General features: G+C 38.9%; 1 protein-coding gene across 3 annotated transcripts; it reads left to right on the forward strand.

The window, feature by feature from the left end:
- The first annotated feature begins 947 nt into the window (after positions 1–947).
- On the forward strand, positions 948–21053 carry LOC103988449 (formin-like protein 5). 3 transcript variants are annotated; one of them, XM_018827804.2, is made up of 18 exons: positions 948–1273; positions 1629–2332; positions 2413–2628; positions 2709–4948; positions 5493–5616; positions 6167–6238; positions 7346–7444; positions 7669–7710; positions 8939–9019; positions 9167–9217; positions 9292–9373; positions 9554–9648; positions 17221–17292; positions 17380–17496; positions 18753–18821; positions 18897–18963; positions 20329–20474; positions 20563–21053. In XM_018827804.2, the coding sequence occupies exons 1-18, from the start codon at positions 1201–1203 to the stop codon at positions 20602–20604; spliced, it is 4392 nt and encodes a 1463-aa protein (XP_018683349.2). In that variant the 5' UTR covers positions 948–1200; the 3' UTR covers positions 20605–21053. The 3 variants fall into 3 exon arrangements, 2 of the variants coding, with proteins under 2 accessions (XP_018683349.2, XP_018683351.2); XR_010514265.1 differs by lacking the exon at positions 20563–21053 and having other exon boundaries at positions 18784–18821; positions 20329–20400; XM_018827806.2 differs by lacking the exon at positions 948–1273 and having other exon boundaries at positions 2204–2332; positions 2453–2628.
- Positions 21054–21125: the final 72 nt, after the last annotated feature.

The raw sequence follows: 21125 nt of genomic DNA on the forward strand, positions 1-21125 counted from the left end.
AAAGAAAAGCTGGAATACGTGTCGATTATGCTAACATCATACATCCATTTCATGAAGCAATCAAATAAATGCATTACAAAGATGACGATTTACACAATCCTCCAAGCAATTTATACAGAGAATGTGAGATATCCGAAAAGGAAAACTGTAATTATTGATCAACAACCATTCAAAGTTTTGGCTAGCTGTAAAGTAGCCAGCTTGTCTCCAACATTCATATAGGATGAGATCCGAATCACATCAAACTGAATCCGATAAGGGGGGGAGAGAGAGAGAGAGAGAGAGAGAGAGAGAGAGAGAGAGAGAGAGAGAGAGAGGTAGTCTCGACCCGATTCACTGGTTATTCGAGAACGATAATTTTATTTCTTTTGATCTATTTGGAATTAAATTGGAATTAAATTCAAATCGGGTCATGATCTAATTTAGAGAACATGGATTCGCATACGGATCCGCATCATATTGATATTGGATGTCGGTCTCTTACGACCCGTCGTCTCCTTTTTCTTTTAGAGGCCTCAAGCTATGAGGCAGTATTATGTGATCCAATATCTATCCGCTCGCACGCGCACCTGATCCCAGCGAATCACAGAAAGCCACGCATTCGCTGTGTTTGGTTAGCACACGAGGAAGATCGTCTAATCTATAATATTAATCTTTATTAATAAATCAGTTAATTACTTGGAAAAGTCCGAGCTCCAGCCTAACTGCCACGTGTCAATCCCGCCTCACGTTGGAGATCAATCGAGCGGACGCATGAAGTTAGGTATATGCGAAAGCAAAATCCTCCGTCCGTTGGGAAACTCTGACTGATCTTGATCGTTCATTTCACCACGATGCGTTAAGCCTCCCCTGATGTGGCAACCTTCCCGCTTCCGCTTTCCCCCCCAAACCCACATTACGAATCGATTAGAGTAAAGGAAGGATTAAGAAAGAATCAAACACCCACTTCTGCTTTCCACTCTCTCTTCCTTCACTTGCTTTCTTTCTCTTGTCTCGCGCGGACGCGAAACCCTCGCGATCGATCTCCGTCCGCCGTGAAAGGGTCTTGGTCTTTCGTGGGGAGCTTGGTCCGTTGGTCGTTCTTGAACTGCCACCAGCAGGATTCAGCTTGGAGTGGAGAGGGGCCGGTTCGATCGGTGGGCGGTCGAGAGTTCGGGTTTAGGCCGGGTGCCGGAAGCGGGGTGGCGCTGCCGGTGACGGATGGCGCTGTTCAAGAGGCTGTTCTTCCGGAAGCCGCCCGATCGGCTGCTGGAGATTGCCGAACGCGTTTACGGTAGTGCTCTTCTATATGTACCCATCGTCGAGCATTGATTTTGTGGAATGACTGGGTTCTTTAGGGTTTTGATTTATTTTCCCTCTTATCTTGAGGTGGAGTGTGGTGACTTTTGGTGGGTTTGTTCTTGGAAATGTGTTTGGAGGTTCTTGGAAATTTTTGGTGTTGAATTTTGTGGTCTTGGCTGATCTTGTAGCCGTTGAACGGCGATTTTGTTTTCCGTTTCTCCCGGCTGGAGGTTCTTGATCTTCGGTTCGCCCGTTATGTGAACGTTCCGCGGGATTTGTGTCAAAAAACAGAAGGTCTTTTCCTTTATGATTCGTGCTTCTGATTCTTGGGTGAATTGTTTCTGCAGTGTTTGACTGCTGTTTCTCGACTGAAACCACGGGAGAATGTGAGTACAAGAACTATATGGGTGGGGCATTTGCCCAACTGCAGGGCTATCACCCGGATGCTTCCTTCATGGTTTGTAATTTCAGAGAAAGAGATAAGAGGAGCCAAATTTCAGACATTTTGTCGGAGTATGATATCATGGTCATGGACTACCCGCTGCAGTCCAACGGATGTCCTTTGCTCCCTTTGGTGATGATCCACCATTTCCTGAAGTCAAGCGAGAGCTGGCTGTCAATGGAAGGACTACATAATGTATTGCTGATGCACTGTGAGCGGGAAGGTTGGCTGGTCCTTGCCTTCATGCTTGCTAGCTTACTCCTTTACGGGAAGCAGTACACTGGGGAACAAAAGACTCTTGAGATGGTGTACAAGCAAGCTCCTAAGGAATTCCTTCATCTTTTGTCCCCCTTGAACCCTCAACCTTCTCATCTTAGATACCTTCAATACATATCCAGACGAGGTAGCATGTCAGATTGGCCTCCACGAGAAACCACTTTCACCTTGGAATGCCTGATTATCAAAGCCATTCCCAGGTTTGATCGTGAAGGTGGCTGTAGGCCAATGGTTCGCATATACCGGCAAGACCATTTGACACCCACGAGCAGTAGTCCAAAGATGCTTTTCGCAACACCAAGGACCAAGAAGCACATTCATCATTATAGACAGGTATTGCATATGCCCATTGTTTCATTAGTTATCTTATCTAGTTATACACTTTTGGTATTTAACTATCACTGCACACTCAGGCTGTAACAACAAAAATTAATGCTTGTTGCTGCATTCAAGGAGACATTGTCATCGAATGCCTGCATCTGGACGAAGATCTGGAACATGAGGAAATGATGTTCAGAGTCATGTTTAACACAGCATTTGTCCAATCTAATATTTTGGCATTGACACGTGATGAAATTGATCTTGTATGGAGTGCGAAGGATCATTTCCCAAAGGACTTCAAAATCGAGGTTGGTTTCTGTTTCCTAGAGTACAACTATTTTGTTTCTCACAGGTTTGAAATTAAATATGAAATTCATGTCCCAACCAGGTTGTCTTTTCAAACTCTGATGCTTCCATATCTGATACAAGCACAGAAATGGTCGTTGAAGGGAGGAAAGAGACACAATGTGTTTCCAAAGAAGCAGCTGAGTTTTTTGAGGCAGAAGCATTTAGCAGTTCAGATTGGCATGACATAAAAAGAGATCCTTATTTCCAGATCCATGATGCCAAAAGAGATCCTGGAAGGAGTCCTAAGGACGAAAATTATATTTTGTCAGAGGGAGCAAGGTGCAAATTGGAAATTAGTAATTCTGACGAGGTCTCAAAGAGTATGATCACCCAAAATTTTGCCGATGTGGAAAAATTAGGTGTCAACTCAGAATTTCCTGGTATGCTCGGTCAAGCTGAGATTATTTGTGAAACTGGCAATTTCAAACATGATAAGGAGATTGTTGCTGAAAGATTAGTTGATTTGGACATTGTGGTTCCAATTGAAGACAAGATGATTGTAGAGAGAAGCACACCCCCTCAGCATAGGAATGGCACATCAACTTCAGAAGCTGAAGAGAAGATTGCTTTAGAGAACAGCGATTTTAATCAAGAGAGAGTAGGTGACATCAAGGTGTCAGCTATTCCAGAGAATATGAGTCACAAGTTAGAAGCTCCATCTATGGCAGGTATGCTAAAGCAGGAAAGTTCTATAAAGAGGTCTGCTGCAAGGTATGATGAGCCCAGTTCAGAGACATCTTGTTGTGGTAGACATACAGGCTCTTTAGTTATAGGAGATGAGGTAGAACCACGGGATAAGAATCGTTTGGAAACTCTGGGTATTGGATTCCAAACAATGAGTGGATTACCTACCACTAGCACAAAACCTAAGGTAAATGATGAAATGTCTGTGCTTGCAGACTACATGGTTGCATGTGAGGAGAAGAATATAATAGAAGTGAGCAATTACCAACATGAATTAAAGGACATTGTTGTTCTAGCTGTTGAAGATGATACAACTGAAATGTGTGATATCAAGCATGATTCAGCTCACATTGTTACAGATAAGATGATAAATTTGCATGATATACATTGTGAGTCAGAAGCACAAGCTCTGAAAGTAAAGGCTGAAAGCATATTAGAGCAAAGAGAGTGTAAACCTAACCCAGAGATTACTGTTAACAGGAAAAAGTTCATTCTGGTTGACAAGGCTCATAATCCAGGGAACCAGGATTTAGAAAACAAAGGGAAGTTCAAGATGGAAATGCATGTGGGGAAAGATAATACAGAGAATGGTGTTTCTGAAAGTGAGATAGATCTGAAGGTTGTCAGTCAGAAAGCACTATATGATGGTCAAATGCTGACTCCTAAAGAGTCTCCGTGTACAATTTCAAAGAAAATACCAACATGTATAAGACTGTCTGATTCCGGTGTAATAAAAACAAGGATTAAACAACAAGAAAGTGTCGGATATGGTCTGCCTCCTCTTTCACCAGCTATACTTTCATGTTCATTTGCTAAAGGCCCGTCTTGTCCACCTATGCTCTTAGGAGAATCTACCAAAGGCCTACCACTCCTCGATTCCCATGTGATCTCAGGAGCTTCTGTCAAAAGTGCAGCTCTGCCTCCTCCTCCACCATCACCACCCTCATGTCCTAAAGCCAATATGAAAGGTGCTCTTCTGCCACAACCACCTTCTGCTCCACCTCACGCCAAAAATTTGTTACCTCCTCCTTTGTTGCTACCAAATCGAGGAGGAAGAACTCAAGGTCCACCACCTTCACCTCCACCTCCATCTCCTCTTGACCAAAATGTTGGTGTATATATTCCTCATCCTCCTCATTCAGCAATATCTGTTAAATGCTTTTCAACGATGCCTCCTGCTCCACCACTAGAGCCATTGCTAAATTCTCACTCAAATGCATCAAAACCCCCAGAAGGTGCTGCCCCTATCCTGTCTCCACCTCCATCTTCAACTCATGGAGGAGCTCGACCTCCACTACGTGCTCCAGGAGCACATGGTGGCGCTCCTCCTCCTCCACCACCTCCTAGAGCTCGTACTCCTAAACAGCGAGCCTCTCCTCATGTAAGACGACTTCCTTCTTCTACTGTGTCAGCTATGCCTGTTTCTCAGGTTGATGCTAGAGGTATATCACCTAGGCATGGACTCATATGTCCAACAAGTTCAGTGAGTTCAGCACCTTGTAGGTCATCACTGAAGCCATTGCACTGGGTGAAAGTAACAAGAGCAGTTCAAGGAAGCATATGGGCAGAACTTCAAAAATCTGAGGATGCTTCAAAGTAATTATTTGTCTATTCTTTCTCTTTCTAACATCTAACACTTTTGGTCCCCTAAGAACCTGAAGGATAGTACTTATGGTATTTTTTTCCATGTGCATTTTGGATTTGTCAATGGCTGATACATTTATGTGAGTTTCACACCAAACAGCTTCCTCTGTAATGTATGCTTGCCACTATATTAGATGGCTACTGTCTTGTACTGATGTTGCTTGCTTCTTATTGCTTTAGATGTTGAGTACTCTCCTATTTTTTCAAAGAAAAAAAGGTGGAATTTTATCAGGTATTTCTGTTTACAATATATGAAAGGAAAGAAAGCTCAGTAACCTGAGATGCAGCGAAACAAAAGAAATAAAGGAGAAAATCACAGAATAAGTAAAGTTTTTTTTATAATTCACAAATAAAAATTGTAGAACCATCAACAATAACATCATTCCAGAAAACACGACAACCATAAGATAATTAGTCCTTGTAATGAACAACCACTGTAACCTATGATAGTCTGCCTATTGCTCCCTATTCTTATAAATTAACATTTTGCATGCAGTGCTTCAGAATTTGATGTATCTGAACTTGAAAGACTCTTCCCAGCAGTGGTACCCAAAAATGATATCTCTAAAACTGAGGGTCGTCATAAAATTCTTGGATTGAAACCTGACAAAGTTCGCTTGGTAAGATATGAGGGCCTTAATTTTTGTTATACATCATAACAATGTTGGTAGCTTCAGTCTAAATGCAGCACTATCAATAGTTCACCTGGTTTTTGATTGACTGCTCTCTTGTTCATTGATATTTATGTAGGTGTAGATCATAGAAACGAAATCTAGTCGATTCAGGTGTATCATAGCTAAGGGTCGTTATTCTGTGTCACTATTAGCTAAGAAAATGTGGAGCTCTTTTCAAGCAACAACTAAATGTTCTCATTTGTTCCTGAAATATTTTTATTTTTGATTCAATGGTTAAAGTGTATAAGATGGCGCTGGCCGATTTACAAGCAATGCTAATAGCTTATAAGGAAAATGCTAACAGTATATATAAACATGGCTATGTATAAATGAGGGGCTGAAGTTTCAGACAAAATTGTCTTTTACATGTAGTTCTTGTTATGTACTACGCTACACAACATTGTGAATCAAAAATAGGTTTCAATAACTGCAAGTGCATGCATGTTTTCTTCTTCAGCTTTTAGCTACTGAACTTTTCTCTCAACTCTTTTAATAGATTGACTTAAGGCGGGCTAACAACACTGAAATCATGCTGACAAAAGTCAAGATTCCACTTTCTGATTTGGTGGTAAGCATATTTTTTTGTCTGGAATATAATCTTGATCTTGCTTTAGGTATGGTTTGATTATCTTTAGGTGTGAGTTCTAAACACATGGAGATCTTTTAATTCCATTTTATGGAGTGATAAAATGATTAGTTGCATGATCACGTCTTTCAAAAGCTTAAGCTGATAAGAAATGACCCTAACACATATAAACTATAACATCCATCTCAGGAGCAAGCCAGAATCCGGATAAACACTTGGCACATGAACCTAAATGTAAGATTACTGCTTGAGCCAAAGACCACCAGGCTTTGCACAAAATTCTGTATATGGGTCAAAAATAAAATTAGGAGGTACGATCAAATATCAGTCACACGACCTTCTGTGATATGGTGATAAAATGATAAGTTGGGAGACCACTTTTTCCAAACATTAAATGTAACTTTAACATGGGAAAGTGTTTTTTTGAATGTAATTCTGGGTTTGTACTAGTTTGTACAAATGGCTTAGCTTTCGTTTCTCTTTAAGAAACAACTATACTCTTAGTTCCGCAAAATATATGGGTCAAAACTGAAATTTGAACTTCAGTTCATATTATTTTCTTCTTTTTAATTTGCCAAAGAGCTTCATATAAATACTTATGTTGGTTCTACACATTGGCTGCTGGAAGTGTCTACTGTCCAGTGTATTCTACAACTATTTGTTATATATAGTATACTAAAATAGTTGGAAAGAGAAATCAGAAGAATCATTAACTGTGTGTTTAATTGGGAATGATCATATTAGAAATTAAAATACAGGCAATACATTAATCAAGATTTTTTTTTGTTATTTCATTATCCAGAGTTGCACTAAGTTATTTATCTTTCAAAAGGTAGTCATGGACAGCATGTGTATTTACTAATGTGCATCAACATGGTGATGTGTGTTGCACACAACACACAACCTATATGTATAGGCATACAACATGTGTTTAATTTCCCCTCATGCATGCATAAAGTCGAGGGAACATCTACTTATAATGATTCAGGTCATGAGCACAAATTTACTCTCAAAACTAAGCCATTCATAATTGAAAATTACTAGTTTTGTTTTCTTCAATTTGAAAATTAATGGTTAAATGTTACCCAGAGTGCTGCTCTTGCAATGGATGATTCTATTTTAGATGTGGATCAAGTGGAAAATATGATCAAATTTTGTCCAACCAAAGAGGAAATGGAGCTGCTGAAGGTGCGTCTTGTTAATACCCCTTTTCCTAATAATCTATATATGTTAATATGATAAAGTATAAATGTAACCTGAAAATTTTCAAATGCAGTCCTATAGAGGATATAAGTGCAAGAATATAGTTTTAGGAATTTTATACTTAAAGAGGTAAACTTCAGATTTCATAGTTCTAAAGACTGCACCTTGTTTTGTCACTAAAATTTTCCTTTTCTGTTTTATGTTTTTAGGGGTACACTGGAGACAAGGACCAGCTTGGTAAATGTGAGCAGGTACATTATACTTCACTAAGTGATCTGATATCTCCAGGGATATTCTGCTATAATAATTTATTTTAAGAATGGAATGGTGACCAAGATTTGAATATTGGCTTTGGGTCATTTATATGGGTTTTAAATCCCAGAATCCTGTTGTGATTAAAAATAGGGAGCATTTTGGTGTTTATAAAAGTAAAATTAGAGTGTCAAGTAGTGTGACATTTTTCATGCCTCATTTGGTTGTGTACCTAAAATCAGCTTGTTTATCCAATAGTGATATGCATAAACAATAATACAGTTCTTTTTGCTACTTTAAGTTTTATCACATGGAAGGCTCACCTGATGATATGAGATCGAAAAATAAATCAGGACATTTAATTAGCCTGCCAAACACTGTAAAGCCAGTATAGTAAGTTTGATGCTTGTGTTGTTAATACATGGTCAACCACTGAATTGACAAGCTATATATTATTATGGGAGTAGGTGGAGCTGAAATTGCTACTAATTGCTCTATTTTAGTGTTTTATAAGCAGGCAATTCAATTGTTTGCCCACATGTTCCATTTTTGTGGGTTCTGGAATCATCTGGTACAACCTATTCGTTATAGATTGTACAGACCCATGTTAATGGTTTTTCAAATAATCAAGTTGTTACATTATTTTACACTTGAGTTTAATTTTTGTGCTACTATATATACTCTTAAGGGACAAAATGAAGCTCCAAAACTTGGTCTTTCAGTGCATCATGGTCCTGTTTTCACATATATCCATAGATGTGCCACCTGAGCATTGGGATTATTCCTATAATATATCCTTATCTACCTTCAGTCATGTTACAGTTGAAACCAAATTAACCAGGAAATCTTTCTGGAGTCTAATGTCTGTTTGCTGCAGTTTATCCTTGACTGAGACGACATTACATGAGAAACTAATGTCTGTGCAATATTCTGGCCCAAGTAATTTAAATTGCTTTTCTTTAGTTTCAATTTTAAACTCAGTCTTTTTTATCCATGTTTTATGTATTTGCCTTGATTTTGATAAATAAATGAGCTGAAGTAGCAGACAGACACCTTAATATATGAAAAGTCTTGTAAAGCTTATTTACGGATTTTCTGTGAGATTGGTGACATATTAGAACTATTCTGCTATTGTTAATTTACTGTGTCTGTTCTTTCTAATTATTCAACTTTTTTATATTATTAAGACAATTATTTTACTTTTATACCACTTGGTGTTCACTGCAGTATTTTCTAGAGTTGATGAAAGTTCCACGTGTGGAGTCGAAACTAAGAGTTTTTTCTTTCAAGATTCAGTTTGGCTCACAGGTCACGGCATGTTTCTATTGTTACATTTATCGAAAATTAATGATAGGCTGTTATATTTATCATGAAAATTAATGACAGTCTGTTACATTTATCGTGAAAATTAATGGCAGGCTCTGATCGTATTCCTTTTTTGCCTTTTTCCTCCAGGTTTTGGATATTAGAAAGAGTTTAAACACTATAGACTCTGTTTGTGAACAGGTACATCATGAGAAATAGCATTTATCATCTTAATCACTATGTTTACAGTGGTTACATTAGGTATGGCGTGTCAGGTTTGCAGTTCTGCCAAATTAAAGGAGATAATGAAGAAAATTCTGTACCTTGGAAATACATTAAACCAAGGAACTGCAAGAGGTAGTTTTATTTTCATGTACTCTTGATATTATCTATTCATCATTCTTGTTTATTTCTGGAACATTTATGGATTGTCTAATAAATAGAGATGATCAAATTCTTTGTCGAATTGATTAGGTTTGCTACATTCCACTTTTTAGTTGTTTTCAGTTTGAAATAGCATTTTATCTAATTTTACAGGCTCAGCTATTGGTTTCCACCTGGACAGTCTTCTAAAACTTACTGATACTCGTTCCACCAACAATAAGATGACACTGATGCATTATTTATGCAAGGTATGACTACATTTACTTTATCATATGCATTATGCAAGGGTCCTGTCAGCTAAATCAGTTACATTCTAATGTTTAGCTTGAAAGTGTGACAATCTAATTGATTCAAACTTCATACTAGAGGACTTTAGGAGTGAAGTGAGTATATAACCTGAAAGGAGGGAATGCATACTTAGAAATGTCAGCTAACAATCTTTTATACATATATTAAGTGTCAACATCGAATACTGGTCGAACACCAAGTACTTAAATTATTAGGGGAGTGTTGTAACATATAAAACATGTGATCGTCATTAATAGGCATAGGTGGATCAGGAGGTCCATGCAGGACCAAGCATACACTAACTCTTACTTTAGTTTTAATTGTTGGTGTGCCATTTTGAACAAGAAATTATATAAAACCACTAATTGATTTTGAAAACAAAGATAGAACTAAACTGGATTAAAAATTTCAAGCTATCCAACAATAACATAATGAGAAATTTCTAGATATTCCATGAGTTCAATCTCGTGAACTTATAAAACAAATTGTAAGTATTTCATGGTGAAATTAGTCGAGCTAGTTCTCATTCCAAGATGTGTGTATACTTGAAATGAGTGGACTTAGCATTGCATGCACCTGTAGAGCTATTATCATGAGGCTAATTAGAATCATATTGTTAGAACCCTTGCAGATTCTAAACTTGGGGTTGATCTCTTTAGGGGATCGGCCTCCTTGAAACTCTATAGGGGTTCCTCCCTCCAAGTTGTTGCTCAAAGGCTGCAGAAAAGATTCATCTATTGCTTATGAAAAAAGAAGGAATACATGGCTATTTATAGGGCTTCTAAACCCTAACTCCTAATAGGACTCCTACTTAAGACTCTTACTTCTAACCAACTCCTAATAGGACTCCTACTCAAGACTCCTATTCCCTTACAACTCCTAATTCTTCTCTAAGAAAAAACCTCCTACATGAATGCCCATCACAATTAGGACTCTCCTAGCTAGAGTCCTAACAGAATGTCCCTCTCAATTAGGACTCTCCTAGCTAGAGTCCTAACATTTTTACATGAATGTCCCTCTCAATTAGGACTCTCCAAGCTAGAGTCCTAACAGACCCGCCCTCTTCAAATCAGCCTTGTCCTCGAGGCTGATGATTCATGAATTCTGGGAATTTGATCTTCAAGTCGTCATAGTTCTCCCAAGTGGCATCTTCTTTTGGTAGGTTCGCCCACTGTATTAGCACTTTATTAGTGGGTCGTCATCGTCGAGTCACGATCCGTCGATCAATAATGGCACTTGGCTGGGTCTGGAGTTCTCTTTGGGTAGTCATATTTGGTGGGTGGCTTTGGGCTGTCTCCAAGCACCTGTTTAAAACTTCCGGTTGGCTGTTGGTTTGTGGGTGATATGTCGTACTCCTTTTCAATTTAGTACCCTGCATATAGAATAACTTTGTCCAAAATCTGCTATTGAAGATGCAAGTAGAATTTGTCACAAGCACAATGCGTCCCTTATAGTGTAATTCTTTTGAGTCCCAATTGTAATGAGCCATGGGGCTTGGTGCTTCCTCCAAATTTTTTATAATCTTACTAGTATCTGAATCTTCCTGCCATTCCATCTTAATATCCTCAAGGAAGTCGCTGGTCGGAAGTGAAACGGTCGAAACTTCAACTTGCTCGGGTAGCTGCGAAAGCGCATCTGCAAGAACATTCTCTTTCCCCTTTTTGTAAGTTATTTCAAAATCAAATCCACGAAGTTTTGTTACCCATTTTTGCTGCTCGGGGGAAGATATCTTCTGCTCCAAGAGATATTTTAGGCTTTTATGGTCGGTCTTGATTTGAAAGTATCGCCTGATCAAGTACAATCTCCACCTCGTTGCTGCGCGCACAATGGCGAGCATCTCCTTATCATATGTTGACATATTTTGATCGGAGGGAGATAATGCCTTGCTAGTGTATGCGAGTGGTCGACCATCTTGCATGAGAATGGCTCCAATTCTGACTCCAGATGTGTCGGCCTCAATAATGAAGGGTCGGTTGAAATCTGGTAGTGTTAGCACCGGCGTCGTCGTCATGGCTGCCTTAAGTTTGTCGAAGGCAGCGGAGGCTCTGTCCAACCATTGGAAGACATCTTTTTCTAGTAAGGAAGTAAGTGGTGCACTGATCTTTCCATAGTTTTTCACGAACTTGCGGTAGTAGCCTGTTAAACCCAGAAAGCCATGTAGCAATTTTATGTTTCTCGAGGTCGGCCAGTTTTGCATTGCTCCAATTTTGAAGGGGTCCACTGCCACACCTTCCTCTGATATGATATGCCCAAGATATTCCACCTTTTGTTGAAGAAAGCAAAAATTCGTGGTTGTTGTGTGTTCAAAAGGTGGTTTTCCGTATGTCTTCTTCGCATGCTCGTATTTGATGATACCCGGATCAAAGGTCCAGCTTTGTAAAGATTTGTGCTCCCTTTCATCTAGCAATTCATCTACTATTGGAATAAAGTATTTGTCCTTGATGATTATGCCATTGAGAGCTCGGTAATTAACACATATTCGCCTTATTCCGTCCTTCTTGCGTACAAGTAGCACCGGCGAAGAGTAGAGGTTGCAACTTGGCCGAATAACTCCTGTTTTGAGCATCTCTTTTATAATCCTTTCTATTTCATCCTTCTGGAGATGTGGATACTGATATGGCTGAGCATTTGCTGAAGATTTGCCTGGAAGAATCATTATACAATGATCATGCCGACAGGTAAGAGGTAGGTTGCGCGGTTCGTCAAATATATTTGAAAATTTAGCAAGCAAAGGAAGTAGATTTGGATCTTCAAATTCTGTTGGCTCTCCCTTAGTTTGCTGCTCAAGTTGTACCAAAAAGCCACTGCATGCTTTATGCAAAACATTCTCCATTTGTTGTGTGCAAATCGTTGTTATGTCGCCCCCACGTTTCCTGTGCAATGTCACCTGTTTCTCCTTACTGTAAAATTTCATAATTAGTTTCATAAAATTCCAAGAAATATCACCTAATGTCGTCAACCATTTAATTCTGAGCATGGCCTCATGATTGTTAAGAGGGAGAAGGAAGAAATCTGCAATTATCTCTTGGTCCTGCAGCAATAGTTTCTCCTGCAAGCGCCTATGATCACAATTCAAAATCCTTCCGTCGGTGACCTTAACATCAAACCTGCAGCGATTCTCGATAGGTAATGATATCCGAACAGCAAGCTTACTATTTAGGAAGTTAGTAGTACTGCCCGTGTCGATAAGAACAGTGATTGGTTGTTGTTTGAGAAGGCCTCCAATTTTCATCATTTGTGGGTTTGAGTAGCTAGCTAGTGTATGTACCGTAACTTCGGTCGGTTGTGGCTCTTCTTCTGCATCTTCTTCTTCATGTTCAAGGCTCTCTTTTGGATGTTCAATGACCTCTTCTTCTATCGGTTCAATCATACGTCCCCCTTTACTACAGCGATGCTCACGGCTCCACGGCTCGTCACAATGCCAACATAACCCCTTCGTATATCGTTCCCGAAGCTCTTCTCCTGTTAACCTCTTTGGTGTAGGGACTTGGTCGATGGTAGGGGGGGCTGAGGGCTTCAATATTATTGGTTGAGGAGCGACCCTAGTCCTCCGAGCTTCATGGTTTAATTGCTCCTCTTGATGTCGTGCGAAAGAGATAGCTGCCATAAGCGTGTACGGTTGTCGCGCTTTAACTTCTCCTCGGATCTCCGGTTTCAAGCCCTCAATGAATGTCCTCAATAGCTGTTTTTGAGACCAATCATGATTTTGATTAGATAACCTTTCAAACCTGGTTTGGTACTCCTGAATGGTGGAGGTTTGTCGGATCTTTGCCAGTTGTTCGTCAATATTCTCGTAATCGGTTGGTCTGAAGCGGATCAGCAGTCCTTCTTTGAATTGTCGCCATGAAAGGACTCCATAAGTATGTTCAAACCAGTCAAACCATTGTATAGCATCCCCTTCAAGATGTATAGCTGCAATTTTCACCATAGATGCATCTACGATTTTGTGGTACCGAAAATATCGCTTCGCGCGTGAGATCCAACCAATCGGGTCTCCTTCTTCCCATCTAGGGAAGTCCACTCTCATGCATGGATAGTTGGGGTTGGTCATAGAGCTTCCCCTCTCTTGGAAGTCATATCTTTGGGGTTGGTGTGATTGGGCAAAGCTCTCTCCTTGATGTGATTTCTTCGGGCTTAGTGGTCGGCCCAATTTGAGTTCGGTAAAGAGCATCCGAATCTTATCCTCCATTCGCGCCTCCAAGGCTTCGAATTTAGCATTGATTACCTCCTTAGATGCCATAATATATGCCTCCAAATCTATGATATTAAGATCTCTCTTTTGTTGTTAGGTTAAAGGCATGTATAGGTTGAGAGAAGTGATGGTCAAAAGGGTTGGTGGATTGGTGGATGTAGGCTACGATTTAGGCTTGTTTTGTGGCAGTTTTGGGTGCAGTTTGAGGGTGTGGTTTAGTAGAGTTTTAGGGCTGTGGTTGAAAGTTTTGGATCTGTGGTAGATGGTAGCAAAGGTTTGACAGAAATCCGTAGAAGTTGCAGCAAGTATGTGCTGTCTTGTAAGAGTAGAATTGTCGTCGAAGAAACAACAGTTTCTCGACGTAATTTCCACCAAAAACTTGAGAGAATTGAGGAGGGAATTGATAGCAAAATCACAGTTTATATGACAGCAAGGATATCTAATTTAATCAAGAAAATTTCGGCAGTATAACAACAAAGAAATTGGTGCAAATTGCAATTACAGAATTATCGTCGAAAAATTTCAGCGGGTTACGATGAAAATTTGCAGCAACATAAAATCGTTTTTAGAGATGAATTTCTTAATAGATCAATCTTAGATGGAAGCCAAGATGATATATGAAGTCTATAAGAAATTTCATTCAAAAAAGATTGCAAATAGATGGGTTAAGGCAACGATATGCAGCTGAAATTTTCTGCAGCATAGATTTTCAAGTGCAGCAGAATGGACATAAAAGATCAGTAGTTTATATTGAGAATTTTTCGATGAAACCAAAGGGAAATATACTGTTAGGAAGTGTCAAAGATATCATAAAAATTTCGTAGAAATTTGGATAGAAAAAGCACAGTAGCAAGATCAAACAGATGGTGCTATGCGGCTTGAATTCTGCAATTCAAGTGCAGCAGATTGGACATAAAAGATCAGTAGTTTATATTGAGAATTTTTTGATGAAACGAAAGGGAAATCTACTGTTAGGAAGTGTCAAATATGTAATAAAAATTTCGTAGAAATTTGGATAGAAAAAGCACAGTAGCAAGATCAAACAGATGGTGTTATGCGGCTGGAATTCTGCAATGTATCTTTCGTCGTAGAGATGAAAACTTTGTGATGAAAAGTTTATGCAGCAATATAGGAACAATTTTTTTTTTAGATTTTCGAATAAGGATAACTAAATTGCAGCAGCAGTAAGGTAGGAAACCAGAACCTGTTGCAATTCACGGGGAGATCAAAGGATGATCCGCGGTGGTGGAGATGATGGCGGAATTCGGTGACGATCTTTTAAGCAATTGTGGGAATTGCTTTGGATGGTTGTGGAGGGTTGATGGATGGCTGTGGAAGGGCAGCGAGACGCCAAGAACGCTGCTCTGATACCAGGTGGTAGAACCCTTGCAGATTCTAAACTTGGGGTTGATCTCTTTAGGGGATCGGCCTCCTTGAAACTCTATAGGGGTTCCTCCCTCCAAGTTGCTGCTCAAAGGCTGCAGAAAAGATTCATCTATTGCTTATGAAAAAAAAAGGAATACATGGCTATTTATAGGGCTTCTAAACCCTAACTCCTAATAGGACTCCTACTTAAGACTCTTACTTCTAACCAACTCCTAATAGGACTCCTACTCAAGACTCCTATTCCCTTACAACTCCTAATTCTTCTCTAAGAAAAAACCTCCTACATGAATGCCCATCACAATTAGGACTCTCCTAGCTAGAGTCCTAACAGAATGTCCCTCTCAATTAGGACTCTCCTAGCTAGAGTCCTAACATTTTTACATGAATGTCCCTCTCAATTAGGACTCTCCAAGCTAGAGTCCTAACACATATGTTATGTTTTGTACTAGGATAAGGTTCTGTAACCAAAGTTCTGACCCAAAAACTAACCTATGTGGTTCTCTTGGAAACCCGATATATAACACCCTAGTTTGGTCTCAAATTGGATATGGAAGGACCATTCTATTGGTTTATAGGTTAAATGACTCTATTGGAACATTTTGTACCAGTGGTTCAGGTTCATCAAGTTAAAGGATCAATAATACCATTCAATCAAGTCATAGTAAATGGTATAAAAGCATAACTAGGAAGCTTGGTGAGGCACCAAGTAGGGATGACTACCTATAACCTACATATATATATATAGCTGGAAATACATCATTAAGTGGAGCCACTATTAAACTGAATATCATATGTCAAGCTAGAGCATTACTGGGCGATGATTTAGGCTTTGACAAGGACACCAAACCTTTAGTATGGGGAGTTTATAATACTCTGTTTTAGTCTCATATTAGATGTGAGAGAAGAATTGAATTAATTTAGAGGTGGATGGATCTAATATCATCAAACTGGGCTAAGATGAATCAATTTATAGAGGTAGTTTAGGCTCATCAAGTTAATGTGGCAATTATCCAATCAGACCTCATTTTAACATGATATGTTGGCCCGCAGGTCACATCATACTAACCACACTGGGTTAAAAAGGGTTTTGATAAGTGGGATGAACATGGTCTTAAGAATGGTTGACCTTAAGAGCAAAATTGATGAATGGCAACAGGATACAACGGTGTGGTGATTTTCTTTCTCCTTATTTCTGTAGGATCTTGTGTTACTCCAAGTCTATAACTATGCTAAAATGATCAAGATTGAATAGCTTTGTACTATGTACTTTTGATTAATTGGAAGGAATGTATTTAAATTATTTTTAGGCAGTGTTAAATATTGAGAAAGAAAAGGCTGAAGTTCTGTGTTGTGAATTTCTTTCTCTATTTCTGTAGGATCTTGTGTTACTCCAAGTCTATAACTATGCTAAAATGATCAAGATTGAATAGCTTTGTACTATGTACTTTTGATTAATCGGAAGGAATGTATTTAAATTATTTTTAGGCAGTGTTAAATATTGAGAAAGAAAAGGCTGAAGTTCTGTGTTTCTTAGGCATTTAATTACTATAGGGGACAATTTTAAATGGCAGAAAAAGAAAAGTTGTATCCAATATCGATCCTCTTTCTTTTTCAGCTTACAAACTTTAAAAATTTTCTGGACTCCAGAAATGACTGTTACTGCCCATAAATGATCAAGGAAAATTTAAGGTTTTATTCATGCACAAATAATAGGCTCTTTAAACATGACTCACATTTTAGTAATTGAAGTAAATTATACAATCATCAGTGAATGGACAATGTTGCTGTATATACTATATACCATTTTAGGGTTACTATATAATTAAAAGCTCAGTCAATCAGGTTTGAAATCATTAAGTTCTACCTGCATCTGTTTATCTTTTGATACAAAATGTTCTTGGCTCTAAGAATTCTTTTATACAATCTCATTGAATTTTTGTTGCAACAAAATCAGGCACTTGCTATCAAGTCCCCACATCTTCTGGATTTTCATGAGGATATTACAAGTTTGGAAGCTGCATCTAAGGTTTCAGTCAGTTAGCTACCATTATTTGCAATATGGAAACTGAGCATCATGCAGTTTATAGGTTTTTCTGAAACAAATTTTATGCAGATACAACTGAAATATTTGGCTGAAGAAATGCAGGCCGTAGTCAAAGGATTGGAGAAGGTCGGGTTTGAGCTGCAAGCTTCTGAAAATGACGGCCCTATATCTGAAGTATTTCTAAAGGTTCAGAGTCTGTCTATCCTTCAAAGTAATACACATGTCATTTGCTCAAAGGCTTCCAATTGTCCAAAAATATGTCTTTCCTATTAAGTGTTGTTAGGTCTTGCCTAAGGTTCGTTGTACCGCTAGATATGGGCAGTACATATTGGTCTGATAGAGGACCGATATGGGTGGTGCATACTGATCTATCAATACGCCCTACTATAACATGTGTTAATACACAAGTACATATCGTACCAACGAACTGACACGGACTTAGCTGGTTTTGCCTAAGTCGTGCGGCACCCTCGCGCGTCCGTCCGCAAAGGTCAGCCTCCCCGAAGCCTCCCATTGTCCCTTAGGACCAACAAAAGAGAGAACGGGTTAAAGAGAACACCTCAATCGGGATCCACAAGCAAACATGTTCGAAAAACACTTCATAGACAATGCAAATTACAAACAGACTTTACAAGCTCTGAACAGTGGCACAACAAAGGGTAAAATGGTCCATTACAGACCGAAAAGCTCTCGAACGTGTCCACATGACACAACCTTTATTTACAAGCCTAAAGAGGCCACCAACCCAACTAACATGAGACTATTAAGCCTTCGGCCGCCCCTCTACCTGCTGTACAAGGCATGAACATGCCAAACGACACGGACATATATAAGCATTACATCAAACACCCTGTTTCGAAGTTTGTCCGTGACAGAACGGTCGGTACATCAGTACAGACTAGTAAAACAAACCATGGTCTTGCTCTCTCTATTTGTTTGATAACATGTTTGGAGGCATGAGTCAATGATTATATTACATCTGCCAATTAAACCCGGCTGATTTTTGTTGCTTGACTGTTTGCCACTGCTATCTCTATGTAAGCATTGCCCACTAAGATGAAGTATAAAATGTTAAGCTTTCTCTTGTGGTCTATAACAACACCATCATCTTGAATTAGGAATACCTAGCTGGGAGGAAAATAAAATTTAATGGTAGCAGTAATGCCTGGGAGTAATAGGGGATGATCTCATTTGAAATATGGAGTTATGGACTTGGCTCAATGGCCTTAATGAAGCTACTTTAGGAAAATGATTAAGCTTCACTGTAATGCCTGGTATCAGCACTTGCAACCCATGAATATTGGTATTAATCTGCCATATTCTTCTGTGAAGAGATTTTGCTCGTAACTGTTGACTGATCTATGTTTGCTAAAATCTTGCCCTATTTTACATCAGTTCATTTTCTTATTTTTATAGCTGAAATTATGTTATCAAATTATCAGACCCTGAAGGAGTTTACTGCTGTTGCTGCAGCTGAAGTACAATCCTTAACAATGCTTTATACTGAAGTGGTATGTCACCAGTTAGTAGTGTAACTCGTGAATGCTGTCTTAGTTTCAAGTAACACTTGTTCTTATCCATTACAGGGTAGAAAAGCAGATGCCCTTGCCTTATACTTTGGCGAAGATCCTGCACAATGTTCTTTTGAACAAGGTCAGTTTTCACTACTTGGTCAAATAAATTTCTTTTCATGGTAACTTTGGTGGCTGCTTTCTGTTAAACAACTCCATCTATTTGTAAGCATGACCTGCATATTTCCATGTTGCTTTCCTGCTTATTCATGGCAAAGGCGGTTGGACAATCCTTTTCAGTATTGCAAATTTAAATGATGAAATGGTCTGATGATCGACTTTTCCTTCGATGGGAGATAGGAACTCCCATTGTTGTTATTTTGGTGGTATGATATTGGATCATTCTTTAGACTCCTGCAGTGGTAGATTTGCTTACCTCTTCTCTGTTGAGATGTCACTAAAGAACCTATAATAATTCCACAGGCACAAACTGCTGATTCAATGTAAAGAAAAGAAAAGAAAAAAAGCAGTATCTCATGTACGTGTGGCTGTCTATCATTTCATGATCAGCTTTCTTAGTTGTTAAAAATTGTTTGAAGCCTTAATCTCTCTCTTACCCTGGAGTAAGTATATGTCTCAGCATTATCTCTCTGAAATAGATAAGTAGGCTCAAGATATGACATGAAATGTGAAATCGATCTAGTCGCTAGAACACTAAAAAATAATGTTTTTATTTTCCTTCTATTCTTAATAAAAAAAATTATTTCTTGCTAGTGGTTGTTAAGTATGATTTCAGACACACACAACACACTTATATATATATTAATATATATGAGCAAAGAGAATGAATCTGTATTGCTAGTGTGATACAACACATTTTTTTATATATATGAGCAAAGAGAATGAATCTTTATGGCTAGTGTGATAAGAGGGAAGACACACAACAATATTCAGGAAAGCTATGACCTAACATCTCATGTTGGCATGGTGGGTTGGAAGGTTTGTTCCAACTGGCTGCTTCGTTTACTAGTGCATATGGGAGTTATTATCAGGAGCCTTCGATATTGACTGGTGGTGAAGAATGGGCATTTGAAGTTAGGTATATATCATGACTAGAATAAGTTTACATGGAGTGTTTGGAAGGGCTCAGAGGACATGAAACATGTCTAGAAAGTCTTGAATGGTGGTGAAGAATGGGCAATAGAAGTTAGGTATATATTGTGACTAGAATAAGTTAACATGGAGAGTTTGGAAGGGCTCAGAGGACATGAAAAGGCTAGGATGACGAGCCAATGTTTGAGAGAAACATCTACCAAGGACTCCACAGTTGAGTACTTTCCGTAGGAATTATTGTCCATGTTGTAAACTGCTATTTCTCTCTATGGCATGTGAAGGAATGCACAAAGCAATCAGCATGGATGATAAGTTCCTTATGCTACGGGAACTTTGTTTCTCAAGCGGAAGTTCTCAACCTGGAATTATAATTTCTGCCTTATTGTTAATGCAGTAGTGACTACTCTTCTGAATTTCATATCGTTATTTCGGCGGGCACATCAGGAGAACTGCAAGCAGGCTGAGCTTGAGAAGAAAGCTGAGAAAGATTGGGGGATAGACAAGTCCAAATCTTCGACACCTAGGAGTAGAGCTGTCAAGGTATCTCATTGCTCCTCAACATATGCTTATTATCATTTCTGCTTTATGTTGTGATTTCAAATTTATCGAACCCCAATATTTCATGCAGGACACCAGAGAAACAAATCGAGGAGATAAAAATGTCAGATGACCATCCACCTGCTTATTGACTACTATTTTAATTAGCTTGTCCCAAATAATACTCCACCTCATGATATCCCTCCATTGTTGATGAGAAAAGAGTACTGCCTGCCAGGCGACTCGGGTCAGGAATGATAGAACTGAACCCGAGATGCTGCATCAAACATGGCACCGGAATCATGATACGGGAGATCCCAGGATGGTGATCTACTTGTCTGGTAATCTTAATCTATTGTGTATCAAGGCGCTAAGTTTGTTGGTTGCTGGGTTCAGATGTCAACAGGTACCCCTGGTACTGAATGCCAAATCTCAGTTCCTGTAACTATGATTATGATACAGAGCTAACATGAGTTGGTATGATTCTTTTTGTAAAGTCATGATTGGTTCCGCTAAACAAGAACTCATGTAAAAAATAAAAAAAAGTGAAGATAAATATCTGTATAGGCATTTTCACTTGTACTACTGTAATCTAACAAAGCTTGAGGTTTCTGTTTTGTCTTACAGTTCCATTGATCAGCCTCATGAATGATG

This window comes from Musa acuminata, chromosome BXJ1-6 (genome assembly GCF_036884655.1).
Source record: "Musa acuminata AAA Group cultivar baxijiao chromosome BXJ1-6, Cavendish_Baxijiao_AAA, whole genome shotgun sequence".
In the NCBI taxonomy this organism is placed as follows: Eukaryota; Viridiplantae; Streptophyta; class Magnoliopsida; order Zingiberales; family Musaceae; genus Musa; species Musa acuminata.

What these genes read in the sequence shown, in the direction of transcription:
- LOC103988449 (XM_018827804.2), top strand. Translation starts at nt 1,201, where the DNA reads ATGGCGCTGTTCAAGAGGCTGTTCTTCCGGAAGCCGCCCGATCGGCTG. An exon ending in AAACCAAGGAACTGCAAGAG is followed by an intron (nt 9,374 to 9,553) that starts GTAGTTTTATTT and finishes CTAATTTTACAG; the next exon opens with GCTCAGCTATTGGTTTCCAC. An exon ending in TATCTGAAGTATTTCTAAAG is followed by an intron (nt 17,497 to 18,752) that starts GTTCAGAGTCTG and finishes TCAAATTATCAG; the next exon opens with ACCCTGAAGGAGTTTACTGC.